The sequence below is a fragment of the Sciurus carolinensis genome, chromosome 11 (genome assembly GCF_902686445.1).
Source record: "Sciurus carolinensis chromosome 11, mSciCar1.2, whole genome shotgun sequence".
Lineage (NCBI taxonomy): Eukaryota > Metazoa > Chordata > Mammalia > Rodentia > Sciuridae > Sciurus > Sciurus carolinensis.
In genome coordinates this window covers 62,365,238-62,385,381 of record NC_062223.1, presented here as the reverse complement: position 1 = coordinate 62,385,381, position 20,144 = coordinate 62,365,238, and the positions used below count along the sequence as shown (strand labels likewise).

General features: G+C 39.6%; 1 protein-coding gene across 1 annotated transcript in view; it reads left to right on the top strand.

The window, feature by feature from the left end:
- Positions 1-3,104: 3,104 nt before the first annotated feature.
- Positions 3,105-20,144, top strand: part of Pde3b (phosphodiesterase 3B) — a 184,534-nt gene continuing 167,494 nt past the window's right edge. Inside the window, exon 1 of the mRNA XM_047516255.1 lies at positions 3,105-4,392. Within this exon, the coding sequence (XP_047372211.1) occupies positions 3,430-4,392 (963 nt within the window). The 5' untranslated portion in view covers positions 3,105-3,429. The remainder of the gene's footprint in view (positions 4,393-20,144) is intronic.

Genomic DNA, 20,144 nt, shown 5'->3' with positions numbered 1-20,144 from the left:
TTCTTTCATCTGGATTTTAGTTAGGAAAAATTCTGTCTAAAACAAAGGTTTAGTCATGGGTATGGGAATTATGCTTACTAGAAGATAGGGCAGGAGGGGAAAAGGAGTTGAGAACTAATGAGACTCAGTCGCTTCTTTGAGGATGAAGGTTCCAGGAGAGGACAGGGAATTCACAGGGAGCCAGGGCAATTTCCAGTGCAGCAATGGTTTGCTGCATGGGTCCCAGGTGAAGTAGGCATCCTAACTGTTGGGTCAAACCTCATAATGGTATGTCCCGACTGGTACTTATAAAGTTAGTCAGGTGGAAGGCAGGTGGTATCTAGAATTTCTGTCAATGGTAATGGAGACTTTAAGCATTAAACTGAGATTTAGAGGCAGTGTTAGGTTCCAAGACTGAGAAGATCTAGGTGGGGTTCTTCCATATGTAATTGGGGCATCGATGGCTTCCTAGTATGGGTACTTATGCAGGAGAACAGCAACAACAAAATTCTCACCCTACAATCTGGGTCACATGAGGGAACTCTGGGTCCATGGAGCCTGAGTGCAAGGATACCATATTAGAAAAAAGGAATACACAGGGGAGTTGCATTGCCCCAGAATAACTTGGAAGATGGGTGGTGAGCACCAGGATTCCATGTCATGGACCATCAAGATAGAAGAGTCAGTAGAAAGTGCAAGATTCAGTAGAGAGATCATGGATCAAGATGTGAGGGAAGATAAAGTCAGGTAAAATGAGGCTGGGGTAGAGAGTGTCAAGAAAAGTCAAAGGTATGCTGTAACATGAGACCTTATGCCACAACGGATAATGGTCATAAGTTCTTGAACCTAAAGATAAGAGCTAAGTAAATATATTGGTTGTGTAAGTTTGGCAGAATAATAATTAAATAATTTGACCTCTAAGAAATGCTGTATAGAAATATCTTTGACAAAGACTGTAAACAGAGAAGGGAGTTGCTATAAACATAGCTAGCTTGTTCTTTCTGTGCATCTTTTTAGTTAAATAAACTTCTGATGGTCTTTGGTCATGTTTTTACATTTTATTTTAGAATTCTCTCAGGACCTGGGTTGGTGTTCAGAGGAATGTACTACAACCAGGGGTTATTGAGAGAGTTGGGCTTTCAGCTCTATAAACATCTTGATGACAGATGAAAGAAGGCTAAAGAATTGGGAACTAAAACAATTTTATGAAGATGGCTTTGAATTTTATTTTCCAGAAAACAGTCCTTTGGTATAAATCCCTTTATTTTTACTTGTTAACACTGTGAGTTCAGTGTAGTGGGGTAGTACAAATTATTCAAAGGTTACTCTTACAGTCTGAAAGGTGAATCCTTAGGATGTCTGCAGATTTTTTTTTTTTGATACAGATATTACAGCCTTTAAAAGTCAATTTAATTAAATTGTTTCATTTCACAGCTGAGAAGAATGAGGCCTGTAAAAGCTATGTGACTTGCTTGCTAGGGTATGAATAGCTGGGCTGAAACCAAAACTCAAGAAACTGGATTTCTAGTCCATGCCTATCCTTCCCTGGATGACAACCTTAGATTTTAAAAAGAAAACACAAAAAACTTTAAATTTCTTTTAATTTTCTAATTAATTATTTCCTAAGAGAATCTACAATGGGCATTTCAGTAATGCTGGTGCTAGTTTTGTCATGCCCTTTCTTACATCCTCCAAAAGTATCCATTAAGTTCCTATTTTAAACTTCAGGTGGTGATAAATTCCATAATAAGATTAAAACAATGTATCTTTCGAGTTTTATCGAAATGAACTTTTTTTCATTTACATATTTGTTGGAAAAAAGATCTGGTGGGTTTTTATCCTCTAGGGCAAGTATTTGGGTAATCGATTCGAAAACTCCACTAAATATTTTTTTTCTTTATTCAACAGAAAAGGAAAATGAATTTTGGCCTTTTTGCATCTTGGTTAAACTCTTTTGCTAATTCCTGTCATTTCTGTTGTGTGTGTGAACTATGACCATATACGAAAATGGTCTGCTTTAGGTCATGGCTGTGGGCAGAGATTAATTGGTGAAAAATAGGCCTGTTTGTGGGCTTTACCACACAGTAAGGTTTCTCATCTCCCTGGAAAAATGTGGAATTAGCTCTTTGAGAAATGCAGGCCATGAGGTCGAAGGGAATTTCGGTGGAGTTCTCTAAGGCAGTTATGATTGGTTAGATTCCAGAGCAATCCCTTTGGTACAGGAAAGTTCTTTTCTTTCCACTTTCAAGCCCATGTTTCCTAATGTCGCTAGTTTCACTTCACAGCACCTCATTTGGCTTCTTTGAAGACCAACCTATTCAAACGAGGGAGTGGTCTGAAGGAGGACTACTGGGACTCCAGACCCATGTCCCCCTCTCTAGAACATGTGGTTACAGTGAAAACGCGGAAAGGACACGTGGGACAGCACATCTATGTCGCACTGGAGGGAGACAGGGGCTGGGAAGCAGTGTATGTGTGGCAAAGATGCAAAGTGGAACATTGACTCTCAGTTCCTCGCCTAACTGAAAACGGTTCTTCAGCAAGGCATGGATGCTCCCAGAGGGCACATCACGGTCACCGCGTGGTCCAAGAATCCACGTTGCTATTGCGGCTGGCCCTAGCGATTAGGGTTTTTCATCCTGGCCTTGTGGTGGCTGGCCTTCACCGGGTCACAGCTCTGCCCACCCTGAGCCGGGCTGAGGTTGGAGGCGGCCGGTCCCGCGCCTCCCACCCTTAGCTCGGTATCCCTCCTAGGCCCTCTCCTTGGGGACCACAAACACTTTCTCCCCCCAAGAACTGTAGCCTGTGACTTACTCCCAAAGAGAGGCTGCGCGCCTGGAGTCCCAGGATGGCGGAGTTGCCTCTTCCATCCACAGAATACCGCGTCCGCCCAGACCAGCCCGGGTCGGTCTACCGACTGAGGCGGCCGCACTCCTCCCGGGCGGCGCTCAGCCAGCTGGGTACCCGACTCGCGTCCCCATCGGGCGGCTGCGGCGCCGGTGGCGGCGGGATGGGACGCGGGCGCGCGCGCGCGAGCGGCGGGCGGGGCACGCGCCCGGCAGGAGCAGCCGCGGGGGAGGAGCGCCAGCCCGCCGCTCGCGCGCCCAACGGACCAGGCTGGGGCCGTGAGGTAACTGTTGCAGCCAGCGGGAGCTGGGAGGCGACACCGAGTCTCCAGTCCCGAGAGGTGCCCGGGGGAAAAGGAGGAGGCGGCCGCAGCGGTCCCGGAGAGAAGTCCCTGCCGTGCCTCTGCTCAGCCAGCATGTCGCGGACTCCGCCGCTCCTGAGCCCGCGCGGCGGGGACCCTGGGCGGCGGCGGCGGGTGCAGCCCTGACGCGCTGCGAGACTGGGGGCGCCCCGGACGCGGGGGACGGGGGGTTGGGGAGCGCGAGCAGCCGCTGCAGTCCGAGTGGGGCGCGCTGAGCCCCGCTGCCACCCGTGGCCGGGGCCATGAGGAGGGACGAGCGAGACGCCAAAGCCATGAGGTACCCGCCGCCGGCGGACGGGGCCGGCTCGCCCCTCGAGAGTCTGAGGAACGGCTACGTGAAGAGCTGCGTGAGCCCGCTGCGGCAGGACCCTCCGCGCGGCTTCTTCTTTCACCTCTGCCGCTTTTGCAACGTGGAGCCACCGCCGCCGCCGGCCTCCCCCCGGCAGCCGCGGCGCGGCTCCCCCTTCTCCCCGGCGCGCCTCTCGCTGGGCGCCCTGGCCGCCTTTGTCCTCGCCCTGCTGCTCGGCGCGGGGCCCGGGAGCTGGGCTGCAGGGGCCGCCCGGCTGCGGACGCTGCTGAGCGTGTGCTCGCACAGCCTCAGCCCGCTCTTCAGCATCGCCTGTGCCTTCTTCTTCCTCACCTGCTTCCTGACGCGGACCAAGCGGGGCCCCGGCCCTGGCCGGAGCGGCGGCTCCTGGTGGCTGCTGGCGCTGCCCGCCTGCTGCTACCTGGGGGACTTCTTAGTGTGGCAGTGGTGGTCTTGGCCTGGGGGGGACGCGGCCGCGGCCCCGCACACGCCCCCGGCGGCGGCGGGCAGGTTGCTGTTGGTGCTGAGCTGCGTGGGGCTGCTGACGCTCGCGCACCCGGTGCGGCTCGGGCACAGCATCCTGGTGCTGCTCTTCGCCAGCTTGGTCTGGTGGGTCTCCTTCGCCAGCCTCGGGGCGCTGCCCTCCGCCCTCAGGCCGCTGCTCTCCTGCCTGGTCGGGGCCGCCGGATGCCTGCTGTCCCTGGGGTTGGATCACTTCTTTCACATCAGGGAAGCTCCTCACCATCCCCGGTTGTCCAGCACCGTGGAAGAAAAAGTGCCTGTGATCAGACCCCGGAGGAGGTCCAGCTGCGCGTCGCTAGGAGAAACGGCAGCCGGTCACTATGGCAGTGGCAAAATGTTCAGGAGACCTTCGTTGCCTTGCATTTCGAGAGAACAGGTAGGTGAACCAGAAAGCAAGGTCTGGCGAGGCGGCTAGCGGGCTCCATCGCTTCAGTGCCCCTGTGGGTTAGCCTATTGCAAGGCGCGCTAACTTGGAGTGGAAACAAGGGGAGGAAATCATGTTTTGTTCTGGAAAGGTTTCCTAAAATACAGAAAGCTTTTTAAAAACGCAGAAGCAAGTACTTTTTCTCCTTGAGTAGAAATGGGGCAGCACTTCCTACTGCAATTTTTGAAGACTTTGTACTGTAGGCGAATTCTTTGTGTTTTAATAGGTTGACTCCTTCACTTTTGGCTTACTTTGATGGCAGTCTCTGGTGCCATTTATCTGTTGCTGTTAAAAGTGATGATGTCTGCCCGAGAATAGCATTCTACCTTTTGAATGAGACAACGTATCTGAATTTTAAACAGGGGATTTTGTTGTTGTTGATAATAACAGAGGACGAGTCAGAAATAACAGAAATGAACTTTGGAACTGAGTCTTAGATGAAAAAGAGGAGTGCGGGCTACTACAGATTTTTACAGACTAACTCATGGTGGTGTGTATTCGTTGCATAATTAGGGGAATGTTTTAACAATTTAACCTTTAAACCTAGTAATGTCTGGAAAGTTGCCAGCACATTTCCATTTATTTTTCTTGTAGGCTTTCATAATTTTGTTTTTTAAAGGAATTGAAATCATCAGGGAATGAACTTATATCTTTATGAAGCATTGAGAAATCTACTTGGTGTATGTAACCAGGAAACGTGGTCAGTAGAGCGTTTACTAAGTGCAAAATGCATTACATATGTTGTCTCAAATCCTCCCAAGAACCCTGTGTGGTAGGTGACATTAACCTCAGTTTAGAGATGAGCCAGTTGAGGCTTATTGAGGTGACCCAGCTTCACAGGTCTAGAAAGTGGCAGTGTTAGGATTAGATTAGTGTTTTTTTTTTTTTTTTCTTTAGTTCTTAATGCTGTGTTTCAGACTTACTGATTAGTGATATATTTTAGACTTTGACCTAGAATATTGGAAACAAAATTTTCTTGTTCTTACTATATCTAAGGTACTGTTTCTTTTCTTCAAAATAATCTACAAGATACCATGTTGATTTTATGACATGTTAAACACTGACCTGTAGTGTTCCAGTGGGACAAAACTTTGCTTTTTGGAATGTCTTCAGAAACCACTCTTATGGTAACTTTTAGCTAAATTCTTAAAAATAATGTTAGGCCTTTTGTTTTCTATGTTTAGTTGCAATGGTAATAGACATTGCTTAGAAAATATGTATCAGGAGAAAAATTGTTTTAAGAGAATTCACTGTACAGCATAGTGTCCATCATTTTTATAGAATGGAATAACTCTACTTAATTATATGTGAATAGATTGCATTGGTAACACTGGAAATGTCTTTTAGCTTAGTTTAATAACATTTGTAGGCATTTTGCTGAACTTAACAACATTATAGTTTAATATGTTCTCATTACAATTTGTTGGGTGTAATCAACTTCTAGTCCTCTTAATCCAGTGTGGTGCTCTCTCCTTCACAGCAACTTTCATCAGTCTTTAACTAGGTGTAGTGCTATGCTGCGTAATTTCACTGATTATTTGTAGTAGAGGAAAATACAATTTGAACTTCTAAAAAGGGCATATTTTCTTAGTGCAGAAGATCCTTATTAACATTCTACTGAGTTGAAAAATTTGGGGGGTGGGTCTGAAAGTATATGCTAATAGTTCAGGGGTTTATATGTGATTGCTTAATGTTTAGTATCAGAAAGTGATACTATTTGGGTGTTTCTTGAAAAGGATATTTTTAACTTAGTAGAGATTGTAATAACAAGAATTTTTATTTATGATGTTCTTGAAGTTTAACAGGATTTGTGTGTGTGTGTGTGTGTGTGTGTATGCTTCACATATATATTATCTTAAGGAATTTAAGAGGAAATCATTACTTTCATGGAAGTAAAAGATCAAGAAGAGATTTTCTAATTTTCAACATGTTGTATATGACAATTGCAAAAATACTTTATTATTTCAGAGGTGAAGAAAGAAGAAAAGTATTTGAGTGGAACCTGACATAGGGGAAAATGTCCTGGATTCTTAGGCAGAGTATTGAGGGTCAAGTCTTGACTCTCCTGTTTGACCTTCACATTTCAGTAAACCTTTCTGAGTTTCAGGGATCCTGTCAAATCAGGGAAATACCAGTAGATGAATTCTATAATACTTTCTTAGTCTAAAATTATTTGTGTTCAGTTAGTTTATACCTTTGGCAAAGTATAAATGAAAATATAAGGGATCACAAATTAGTAATTCTTGAGGTTTTTATTTTTAATGTTGAATGGTGATATTGCTAACCTATATTTTTTAAGGTGTGATGCTTGAAAAGATAAATATTGTGTATTTTTTAGATAGAGCTTTTTTTAAAAAAGTATATGTGGATTCATTTTTTTGTGATAACAAAATCATTATACTTTAATTTCCTTAAGAATTTAAATGTTAACGTCTTAGAAACCACTTGAAAATGCATATTAATGTAAATGTTTTTAATTGGGTAAGGATGGATTTTAAATATTTTTAAAATTTTGGGGACGTTAAGTACTGTGTTAAGAAATAATGGCACATATTTATAAAACTTTTGAATTAATATTAGATCCATAATAGTTGACTTAAATACTGTACATGTCACTTCTTAACTAAGGTTTTTTTTTTTTTTTTCCCAAAGTATTTAGAGATTTAAAATGTAAGTCTAAGTACTGTTGACTGTTCTGCTTTGGCAGGTTAATGGAAGCACTGAGTTTATAATCTGTCTGCTAGGAGTCAACTGAAACTAAGAGGAAGTTTAAAAAAAATCAGTTGTCTAGTGAAAGCTTTGATCAGAATTAACAAATACATTTTCATGACATTTTAATTGTGTATTCAACTTTTCAACAATGTAGTTTTCAACCAGACCATTTTGTATTCGATTAGGTAAATATGGGGTTGTGAAAGGCAAGGTGGTATGTGAGATACTTTTCTATACCTAAAATGGCAAGTGCTTTTTAAATGGCTTGGTAAATATTTTAAAATTCTGTGGTCTTAATGCTCAAATATACTATTTAAAGTGTTAATTTTATTTGAAAAAAGTGTACATATGTAGTGTGAAGACTTAAAAAGAGAGGGATTTTAAAGTGTACATGAGTATTTAACCCCTCGAAGGAATTTGCAGTTCCCCACTGTGAATTAATTAATTTATCCTTCCTTTCCTTTCCTTCCTTTCTTTCCTTTCTTTCCTTTCTTTCTGGAATTGAACCTAGGACCTCAAACATGCAAGGCAAGCTGTGTGCCACTTAGCTATATTGTCAGCCCTTTTTGAATTTTATTTTAAGTCAGGGTCTGGCTGAGTTGCCTGCACTGACGTTATATTTATCATCATCCTTCATTTGCCTCCCGAGTAGCTGGAATTACAGGTGTGTGCCAGCATACTTGGCTCTCACTTTGAATTTCTTTAATAGTATAGTATTTTTTAAGTTATTTTATGACTTCAATGATGAGTGTTTTATTCTAATTTATGTTAATAGTTTGTAGTAATGGGAGTTTACATAATAATTTTATACCCTTTTTTGTCATTATTGTAGGCATTCTGCCATCAGTTATCTTTCAAAAAATCACAAATTTGATTAAGTCACTTGCCTCATTTTAAGAATGCTTCATCGCTTTTCATCGTCCACAAGATAAAGTTCATGCCTTTGACCATTACTTGAAAAATCCTTCATAACCCAATTTTAGCCTTTTTGGCTTTATGTTTTAAAAAGCATTTTAGGACTTATGAACTGCCCTTTCCCCTTCTTTCATCCTTGGTTCTAGCTATTGAGGACTGCTTATTGTTCTTGAGCATGTTGTGAACTTTTTTCTTTTGTTTTTACCATTCCTACAGGTTGAAATCTCTAAGGGACAGATAAGATTAAGATGTCTTTAGACAGTTAACGGACACTCAAATTAATATGTAAACGGAGCACAAAACTTCATTATAGCAAAGTTGGTCATATTTGAGAATAAAAGTTGACAGATTATGAGAAGCAATGTTGATGTGTGATAGACTATTTTAATTATATTAGATAAGATAGTAACATTTCTGTAATTTATGTTTTCATACACTGAGTGAACAGCAGCCATAAGTAAAACTGGGAAGTTTTGTTTTCATAATCCTCAGACACTGTCTTCCTCAGTGTCAGGTTCTTTCTCTCTTTCCACTTGCCATTTTAATAACCAGGTCAGCTTATTTTTCTAATACACTCACCTGCCTTTCCATACTCCATCCAAAGCAGGAAGAATCTATACTTGCTGTAAAACTTATTTTAACATAAATATTTGTATAGGGGATATTGGGGAGATTTAGAAGTTTAATTGAAATCTACTTATTACATAAGAAGAAAGGAAATGAACCCTAGAGAATAAAAATTTTGGCTAAGGTTTATGCTGTGAGATATTGTGAAACAAGGCCTAGAACCTAGATCTTGACTTCCACTCTACCTATATTTTCCATAAAGAGCATTTGTACGTGCAGTCATAATTTTCCAAGATTGTACTTAATTTCTCCAGATATATCCAACTGTGTGATAAAAGGCAATGTCCTTGATTAAAGGAGGTAGGGGAAGTAAAGGAAGAGAGCAGGAAAAGAGATAGGAAGGATTTGAAATTGCATAATTCATAATAATGACCTTGAGTTAAATAGTTTCTTCAGAGTGACATGTTAGGATTATAGCTGTTCTCAAACTCAGGTGCCATCCAGGACTAGCCATATAACATGTATGTATTGAAGAAGAAGGGGAGAGTTAAAAAAAAAAAAAAAAAAAAGAATAGAAAACTGACTTATCTACTTTGCCTAAAGGCATTGTTCTGTTTAAACAAAAGAAACTGAACAATTGTGTTAGCCAAACAAATCTTTAGGAGATCTGGGTTCTGTCTGTGAGTAGTTCCTGACAATTCATAACTTTGTGTTGGTGTTCACCTTGTTGTTTACCAGTGGATCCGTGCTTATTTAGGTGGTCATTAGAAGCCTGTTCTTAGAACTTGGACTAGAGGAATGTGTCTCTGAGTGTGGAGGATTTTCCTCCTCTATCACCTACAGTATATTTTTGTGATTGCTTCCTCTTTTACGTGCAACTTGCATTTAGCAGATTTTCAGTTTATTTAGTTACAATTTAAATTTCTAATGAGAAATATCTTAAGTAAAAGAATATACACACATTTTTATATGGTTTAAGAAAAAAAGTAAGAAAATAACATACACTCCCCTTCCATCAATCTCTCTTTAGTCCTTTTCTGTCCCAGAGGTAATTGCTCTCTCCTGAGGTGGTGGGTTTTCTTTTTTTCCCACCATTCATTCCCTTACTTATTTTTATAATTACTATAGTTCTCCATGACTGTGTTCCTGATAATGTTTTTATTGTGTTTGCTCGTGTTTTAGGTAATTAGACTCCTACTGTATAGATTCTTCTGTAACTTTTTTTCTTTAGTTTGTGAAATTCATCCATGTTGATGTGGATAGTTGTAGTTCATTTTTTTCTGTGCTTTATAGTATTTCATTTGGATTCATTTCACTGTTTATGGACCTTTGGGTGTTTTTCTTTTGTTTGTTATTATATATCATGCTTCTTTGAAAATTCTTGTAAATGTCTGATGCATATGTGTCTGTAGAAGTAGAATTCTTTATTGCAAGGTGTGCTCATATTAAACTCTTACTATGTATGGCAGACAGAATGGCACCCCAAAGATGTTCATATTCTAATTCCTTAAATTTATGAATATGTTACTTCACATAGTAAAAGGGGCTTTGCAGATGGGATTAAGATAAGAATTTTGAGATGGGAAGAACATCTTGGATTATCTTAGTGGGCTCAGTGTAATCACAAACATCCTTAAAAAGTGGGAAAGAGAGGCAGAAGAGGTAAGTGAAGGAGATGGGACAATGGATGCAGGTTTTGAGCAATGCAATGTGAAGACGAGTCACTTAGCCTGCCTCTGCTAGCTTTGATTCTGTAAGGTGACCATGTGTACATGTGTAGTTTAAATTGTGGTATGATGTATACAAAATTTACTATTAACCATTTTTAGGTGTACAGTTCAATAAGTACATTTATGTTGGTATACAACCATCACCACTATCCATTTCCAGAACTTCTTTTATCTTACAAGCCTGAAACATGCCCACTTGGTGTTAACTCTCCATTCCTCTTTATCCCTGCCCTAGCTTCCACCATTTTACTCTATGAATTTCACTGCTCTAGGAACTTCATATAAATGAAAAACAATATTTGTCCTGTGACTAGCTTATTTCACTTAGCATAATGTTTACAGGGCTTATGTATGTTATAGCATGTCTCAAAATTTCCTTTATACTGCTGAAAATATTCCATCATAAGTATATACCTCATTTTCTTTATTTATCAATTTGTTCATGTATACTGAGATTGCTTCCACCCTTTGGCTGTTGTGAATAATTTGCTGTCGCAACATAAGTGCTTGAGTTCCTGCCTTCAGTTCTTTAGGGCATATATCCAGAAATGGAATTGTTGAAAAATATGGTAATTCTATTTTGAATATTTTGAGGAAACACCATAGTCTTTCCTACAAGTGGCTACTTTATTTTATATCCTCTTCAGCAATGTACAAGGAGTCCATTTTCCACATCAACATTTGCTAACTTTTATTTATTTTTTTATTGTAGCCATCCTAAAGAGTATGAAATGGTATTTCAGTGGGATTTTGATTTGCATTTCCCTAATGATTAGTGATGTTGAATACCTTTTCATATGACTGTTTGCATATCTTATTTGGAGGAAGTCTATTCAAATCTTTTGCCCATTTTTAATTTGACTTCTTTTCTTGTTGAGTTGTAGGCGTTCTTTATTATGGATATTAACTCCTGATCAGATACATGATTTGTAAATGTTTTCTTCTATTAGAAGATTGTCTTTCATTTTATTGATAGTGCCCTTTGATATGCAAAAGGCTTTAATTTTGATGAAGTTTATCCATTTGTTCTTTGTTATGTTTTTGGTGTCAGAGAGATCATTGCCCAATTGCCCAAAGCTTTCCTTTTATTTTTAAAAATAATTTTTTTTAGTTGTCGATGGACCTTTATTTTTACTTCTCTTTATGTGCAGTGCTGAGAATCAAACCCAGTGCCTCACACATGCTAGGCAAGTGCTCTACTGCTGAGCTGCAACCCCAGCCTGAAGCATTCCTCTTATGTTCTAAGAGTTTCATAAAAGTTTTAGCTCTTATATTTAAGACTTTGTTCCATTTCGAGTTAATTTTTGTTTATGGTATAAGGTAATGGTCCAAATTGATTCTTTTGCTTATATATATCCAGTTTTTCTGAATCCATGTGTTGAAAAAACTGTCCTTTCCCATTCAGTAGTGTTGGCTTCTCTATTAGAAATAAATTAACCATATTATATGAGTTTATTTTCTGGGTTCTCTGTTCCATTCCATTGATGTTTTCTTATTTTTTGATGGTACTGGGGATTGAACCTAGGACCTGCACATACTAGTCAACAGCTCTACCACTGCGCCACATCCCCAGCTCTTCCTTGGCCTTTATGTCTGCTTTTATATCAGTACTACACTGTTTTGATTATTGTAGTTTGTATAGTAAGTTTTGAAATCAGGAAATATGATATCTCAAACTTCGTTCTTCTTAAAAATTGCTTTGGCTCTTTTGGGGGTCCTTTGAGATTCCATGTGAATTTTAGGATGGAGCATTCTGTTTCTGAAAATTAAAAATCATTGGAGTTTATTTTTAATATTGGGTAAGAAACACATAACAATTTATTGTCTCAACCATATTTATTTATTTACCACATTGTGTTTATTTTGCTTTGAGATACTGATTAAAGCTTCTAAGAAATCATCACCCTTAGCAAGATAGTTAAAAACAAAACATCCAGAATACCAAGTGAACCCTTTCAGTTGGTAAATGCATATCAAAAGTTACTTGCCAGTACCATCCTGCTCTCCTTCTCTCCACACCTGCTTTAAAGATCCCTATGTTTTGGGAAGTAGCTACTATGTTGGCCACTCAGATCTCATCTTGAAATAAGCTGAAACAAAAAACATACCTTCAAATCATAGTGACACAATTTTAGTAAAAATAACAGGGTTACTTGTTCTAACATTGCATAAAATAGTTTAAAAATATGCTTTATTCCATCCTTATATTTAAAAAACTTTTAAAGTTTGTTCTTTTTAGATATAGTATACATACATAGAGTATAACTTATTCTAATTAGTATCCCATTCTTGTGGTTGTACATGATATGGAGTTACACTGGTCATGTATCTACATATGAGCATAAGAAAGTTATATATGATTCGTTCTGTTTTTCCCACCATCCCCCTCTTCTTTCCCTTCATTCCCCTTTGTCTAATCCAGTGAACTTCTATTCTTTCCTCCCTCACCCTTATTATGTGGTCTTAACTGTTTTTAAATGTACAGTTCAATAGTGTAAGAATATTCACAATGTTGTGAAATAGATCTCCAGATTTTTTTCATCTTGTGGCACTAAAACCATATCCATTAAACAACTTCTCTCTTCCCCCTCCTTCTAGCTTTAGTTACCACCATTCTACTTCTGCTTCTATGAATTTGATTACTTAAAGTAGTCATGAAGTGGAATTATACAGTATTTATCTTTCTGTCAATGGTTTATTTTGCTTAGTAGAGTCGTCATCATTGAATTTTGATAGGGATTACATCCAGTTCATAGATTGCTTTGAGTGGAGTTACCATCTTAATGATAGTAAATCTTCACATTGATGAACATGGAATGTTTTTCTGTTTATTTGTGTCTTCATTTCTTTCAACAACATTTTGTAGTTTTCAAAGTACAAATCTTTTAGATTAAATTTGTTCCTAAGTATTTTATTCTTTTTGATGCTATTGTAAATGGAACTTTTCTTAGTTTCCTTCGTGGATTGTTTATTGTTATCATATAAAACCTAACTAATTTATAGGTTTTGATTTTGTACTCTGAAACATTGCTGAATTTGTTTATTTTAGTTTTTTTGTGTGTGTGTGTGAAATCTTTAGTGTGTTCAACACACTAAATTAATGCTGCATGTGTAGACTAAGAAACCTCAGGTAAAATTTTCTCTCCAGAAAGAGGGCAAAAGTAAGACCATTTCTGTCAGGCAAAAATAGAGAGTTTTTACAACCAGAAGTAAATACTTAAGCAGAAGGAAAAACTGAGATCAAGAAGGAAGGCCAATGATAAATATGTAAGTAAAACTAAGCAAACTTTGATGTTATAAAACATTAACAATGCCCAACTTGTGAGGGGAAACAGACTAGAACTAAAGTGCCAGAACACAGTAATGTTTTCACTAGATGGAAAAATTAGAGTAGTGTGCTTAAAAGATATCATTCAAGAGGAGGGTGAAAAGTCTGACTTTAAATCTTGTTATAAATTTTGATAGCTAGTGCAACTGCTTTAAGAATAGATATAGAGTGGAAAAAAAAGGAATGAGAGAGAGGCGGAACAAAAAAAATAATACAGTGGGGAAGAGGGAGTGGTGGTGGAGAAAATAGGACAAATATAGAAGGCATATAAAATATGAAAGAAATAAATACAAATACTGTATATCACTAATCATAATAAACATTGAGGGAAAGCTGTAGTAAAAATTAGATAGAGATTATCTACTTAGGTTAAAATATTTGCCCATGTACTCCTTATAAACATAAGGATATATAAAAGCTGCAAATTTAAGATTAGAAAAAGGATACAAACCATTCTTTAAGAAAATTGTATAGAATATTAACATCAAACTAAGAACAACCTTTATTAGAGAAAAAACTGATCATCATATAATTATAAAAGATTTATCTTACCAAGAAGACAGAATTCTAAGTTTGTAGGTACCTAGTAACATATACATCTGTGTTAATACGCGTGCATGCATGTACACACACAAATAAACAGCTGTTTCCAAATTCGCCTTCAATAGAGTTCCTTGTGTGTACTATTTACATCTTTAATTCATTTTCAACATATATTATACAGTAGTTCCCTCTTGCTATAGTTTTGCTTTCTACAGTTTAAATTACCCATGGTCAGCTGTGTCCCAAAAATATTAAATGGAAAATTATAGAATAAACAGTTCATAAGCTTTAAATTACACACTGTTCTAATGTTACGAAGTCTTGTATTATTCATTCTTCTACTCAGGATGTGAGTCCTCCCTTTGTCCAAGGTATGCATGCTATATACACTACTGTCCTGTTGGTCATTTAGTACATGTCTTGACTATCAGATTGATTGCTGTGGTATCCCAAGGGGTACTTGTAGTCAAGTAATCCTTACATAGTACCCTAATGCTGCACTAAACAATAACTCTGTTTTTCAGTTTATTTTATCTTATCATAGAGGCTTTGTATCATATCACAAGAAGGGTGAATATAGGATAGTAAAATATTTTGAGAGAAAGAGACTTTATTCACATAACTTTTATTAAAGTAAAATTATTCTATTTTTAATTATTGAGAAATCTCTTTGTGCCTAATTTTGTCATAGGTATGAATAGAAAAAAAAAACAGTAGAAATAGGGTAGGGTGCTATATATAGTACACCACAGTTTCAGGCAGATACTGGGGTCTTGGAATATTTCCCCTGTGAACAAGGAGTAACTACTGTATTATAATTGACTTATACTGTCTTAATTACTTTCACAATTAATGAATCCCTGTTTTGAGCATAGCAGTGTTCTAGGTGGTGTGAAGGAAATAAAAAGATGAATAAGACAGTTTTGTCTTTAGGGAGTTTATACCTCTTTGAAAAAGACATGTAAACTGGCCTACTAGGAGTCAAAATTACATTCATGCTATATTTCCACTCTGAGTACTTCACTGCAGAATGCAAAAGAGCAGGGTTTTTTTTTTTTTAAATGGGAATGTATTGGAAGTCTTCTTCATAAAGGAAGCATTTGAAGGATACATGCAAAACTCAAGTAGAGACAGCCATTGGGACTGATAAACCATCTCTAGGTAAAGAAAGTTCATGACATTGTCATGGGAATCAGAATGGAGAGCTAGCAAGTAATGAATGTAGAGTTAATGTAGAAATGTTTCCAGAAAAGAGACTAGAAGGTTGCTTGAGAGTAATGTGTGGAAGATCTTGAATACCATCTGAAATTTTTAGATTTATTTTATATTTAGTGGAAAATATTAGATGATTTTCCAGAAGAATAGAGATATTTTCCTTATTTCAGGGAAATTCCTAACAGTAGGAAGAGTTGATCAGCAAATCAAATAACTAGGACCAGGGAGGCAATTATAATCATTCATCTGAGAGACTTAGAACAGTCACTCTGGAGAGGTCTGAAAATGTTTCAGGTCTAGCTAGGTGTCTGAAAGGTTAGTAGTGCCATTAGCTAATGTAGGGATTGTGGTAAAAGGCGATGGTTTTAGAGAAATTATAAAGAGCTTGGTTTTATTGATCAAGCATGTTGTTCTCACATATTTTTACTTGGAATCTCTGGGATTATAAGTTTCTTTGGTATAAGGATCACTTGTATTTTTCATTTCTCATATAAATTTTAGAGTTCACCATGGATATCTATTATTATATTTATTGTCATATTTCTTAATATTTCCATTTTAAACTTGAGTGCTACAAAGAACTTTCTATCTTTGCTATTCTTGTTAGTAATGAACAGTGTGACACAATGGTGGAACCAGATTGCTTATGTTCAAATAGCATTTCTGTCATTTAGAGAATCTTGGGCAAGTTGTTAAACTTCTCTGTACCTGTTTCCCTGGGTTTAGATTGGGGATGATATCTTATGTTAATAGATACTCTTGTGAGACAGATGTCATAATGAGATGTCATTGTGAAGGTTAAATTAATAAGCTTAATTTATTTATTAATAAGCTTAATAAGTTTTTGGAATAGTGTCTGGCACCTGAAAAGGTCTCAACTGGTTAGTTGTTGCTTTTATTATTAATAGTTGAAATTTTCATCTTTAAACTTATGTAAAATTACTCTAAAATCAATGGTAATGTTAATTGAAATTTATATCATTTGAACAATCCCTTTTTATTATCCTGATAACTTCTCTAGGGACTAGTATTAAATAGAAAGACAAATTGCTTCTACAAGGGATTATATGAGGGAAATTCTGAAAGCACATGGAAGGGGATACAAAAAGAAAGAAAAATAGAGGGAACCTCATGGACCAGCGATGCTTTATTCAGCATCAGAGGGGCATATCTTTGGGGGCAAAATGGTGGCAGGCTACCACCAGAGTCTGGGTTTTATAGCAGCAGCAAGTCATGGGAAGAGTTAGTGACTTTGGCTCCCCCTTTTGATGGACAGGGCCAGGTCATCGGAGGAGTTTTGGTTGCGGGGAGGTTCATTTAGGGCAGGGCAGTAGGGCAGGTAGGGGAACAGGAATGTAAGTTATTTTGGGGCTTATTGTCTATATCCTTCATTCCAGACTCTGGAAAGGGTGTAATGAATTGGGGCATCAATATCATATCTGACTGCTTCCTGCTGTAAAGTGGTGAAGTAGGGGGACCGCCTTTCAGAATCCTGGGAGAGGACACAGGAATTCTGGCAGTTGGAGCTGAAGAGGGGTATATTTAGAAGGAGCTCTGGGGTAACCACAGGCAATCTTTCCTTGTTACGGTTTCAGGAATTCAGATTGTGAATGCAGGAGGAGAATGGCTTTGAGATGTTCCTGGAAGCCATTTTGGGTTAACTGGGTCATCTTACTAAGAATCTGTTTCTGTATAAAATTAAGAATACAGGGAAGAAAAACTGTTTTGAGAAGAATAAATATTAAGGGGGAAATAAGGGGAAGTAACCAGGAGGACCACCAGGAATCAGCCAGATCTTGCCTCTGTTGTTTCAGGACTGGTGTGTCTGTTAAAGGTGATATGTAGAAAACATATGGAGAAGAAAGAAATTTTGGTGGAGGTCAGGTCAATAAATGTCCACTAAAGCCGGAGATCCCAAATGAATTGTAGTGTTTGAGGGGGAGAAAGATGAGGGGGAGTAAATATGATAAGTTTAATTCATCTCTGGCAAGAGAATCAGCAGCTTCCTTGGGAATGACTGGGAGGTGAGTAATGCATAGTTGAGTGGGGCCTGTGGGCATAGATTGATAACAGGCATTAGCAGGAACAAGTTTTAAATTGCTTAAGTGGATGTAGTTAGTGTTAAGAATGGGTGTTCCTGCCCGAGTAAGAAAACCTCTTTCTGTATAGATTAATGTGTTAGAATGAATCCTGGGGAATTTCAGTATGAGTTGGGATTGACCATTGGATTTTTTTATTCCGAGGATGGGGGAGTTGCGTGAGTTGGTATGAGGAGTTGGGCCTGTAATAAACGGGAGATGATGGGTTTTAAACCTTTGAGGGTTAAATGAGTTAAAGGATATTGAAGTAGGGTAACATATGAGTTGGGCCTTTTAGTTGGATATGAACAGGGGAATGGTGTTAAGCAGAGTTATGTTGAGAGGTGTCCTAGACTGCAGTTAATCCCAGTGAGCAAAGAGTAATCAGGAGGCTTAGGGGACATGGAGACTGGATCTGGACTGGAATGTATTAAAAAGATTATAGTGAACCTTAAAGGGGGAATAATGATGGAGGCTTTTAATTCATGGAGGAGATCTTGACCCAGTAGGGGGACAGGACAACTTAACACAACTATGAAAGAATGGGATAATGAGAGGGATCCAAACGTGCAAAAGAGGGGAGGGTGTCTTTAGTGGGTATGTAGGGTTTCCTGAGTCTCCCATGATAGGGGTATTTGCTTTGAAAGAGGGTCCATGCTATTGAGTTAGAAGTGAAAGACTCTCCCTAGTGTCAACCACAAGCAAGACTGTGTGGCTGTTCACCATCCCTGTAAACTGGGTCTCCTTGGATGTACCATCTGAGGTGGTAGGGGCAGTGGAGCCCAGGCCCCCTCTTTCCAGCAACTCAGTGAATGGGACTTGGGAAGTGGGTGTCTTTCCTGGGGACAGTCCACTTTCCAGTGTCCCAGTTGCCCACAGTTGGGATAGGCCACAGTGGGGGGACTTGGGTTAAGACAGGCTTTTGCCCAGTGTCCAGTCTGCCCACATTGGAAGCAGGGCCTGGGAGGTGCATTAGAAGGTCTGGTGGGGCCACGAGCTGAAGGGGCTTTTTTGGGGCTATGGATGGTTGAGGCCAGGATCTGATATTTAGCTTTAAGATGCTTTTCTTTCTCATTTTTGGCCTTATCTTCCCTATCATTAAAGACTTTGAAAGCATCATCTAGAAACTGTTATTGGGTGGTCTCGGGGCCCTTCTCTAACTATCTAGGTTTCTTACGTATATCAAGTACAGACCTGCTGATAAATTGAACATGAAGGTAGAGAGTACCAGCAGGACTTCTAAGGCCTATAGTGATATATTTGGGAATAGCCTCAGTAAGTCAAGCCAAAAAGAGGGCAGGGTTTTCATAAGGTCTTTGGGGGATCTCCCTGATCTTATCATAATTAACCTGTATATAAGAATTTTTTGTCATGCTTTCAAGGAGGCAAGTAATCATGTCTTGTAGTCTAGGGACCCTGACTTCTTGGGGTTGATATGTCCAGTTAGGTTCAACTGTAGGGATGGAAGCATCTGCTGCAGGATGGATAAGGGGGCTGTAGGCATGGAGGAGGTTGGCATGTTCTTTTAGCTGCCTGCCAAATACAGCATGTTTATCAGGGGTCAAAATGGAAGTTAGGATATAGTACATGTCTGCCCAATAAGCTTATAGCCTGAGTCAGACCAGTGAACTCCTTCCTATACTTAGCAGGGTTTTCAGAAAATGAGCCTCATCTGTGCTCTATCTGGGACATATCTGCCATGGAAAAGGGAACATGCACCCAGACTGTCCCTTCAGCCCCTGCCACCTCTCTGAGAGGGAGTGTGTTACACAGAAAGGGTTTTGGACCATGTAGGAGGAGGTGATAGCAGCGGGGAGGGGAAGCGTGAGTGTGGGGTTTGAGGAGGGGGTCTGGTGAGGAATCAGTGGGACCCTGAGGAGAGGGACCTAATGAGGGGGCAGTGGGACCTGGGGATCTGTAAGAAGTGGGGTTCATCTGCTATCTTTGGGGTAGCAAATGAGGAAGAGAGTTGTGTGTTTGTGAGGACTAATTGTAAAGCAGAGCAGGGCTGACATAATGAGCACTTTGTGCTGAGGAAAAAGAAAACTTGGAGATCAGGGAATCTCAGACCATTTGCCATTTCATTGGAGGTAGGTTAAAAAAGACTTGGAGGTAGGGAGCCTCAGGCCACTTGCTATTTTGTTGGAAGAAATTGTCCAAATCTTGGAGGATTTTGGGGTCAAAGATCACGAATTGCAAGTTCATGCCATTGACTTTGGTTGCTTAAGTTGGAGGAAGCCTGGGTTCCAGATGGATAATGAGTCAACCTTAGGGGGAGTCCCATGGAATGGACTGGGTATCTCTCATGTTGGAGAGGTTCAGCCTGGGTGTTGGTCGTGATCGTGATCAGGGCGTTCCCTAATATCTCCCATCCAGAAAGTTTCACCAGAGAATGAGAGAATGTCTGCTTTCCATTTTCAATGGTGGGGGACCCCTGGGTTCCAGATGAGCCAAAAGGTGAGGGTCTCAGGCAGTGCGCCTGTGCGAGAGATTGGAAGGAATGGGAAGGCTGGTGTTGCCTGCAGGAACAAAATGGCAGAAAGTGGCCTCTGATCTGGAGGTCTCATGGAGAGAAAAACTGTAGGTTCATTGGAATGGGGAGGGGTGAAAATCCCC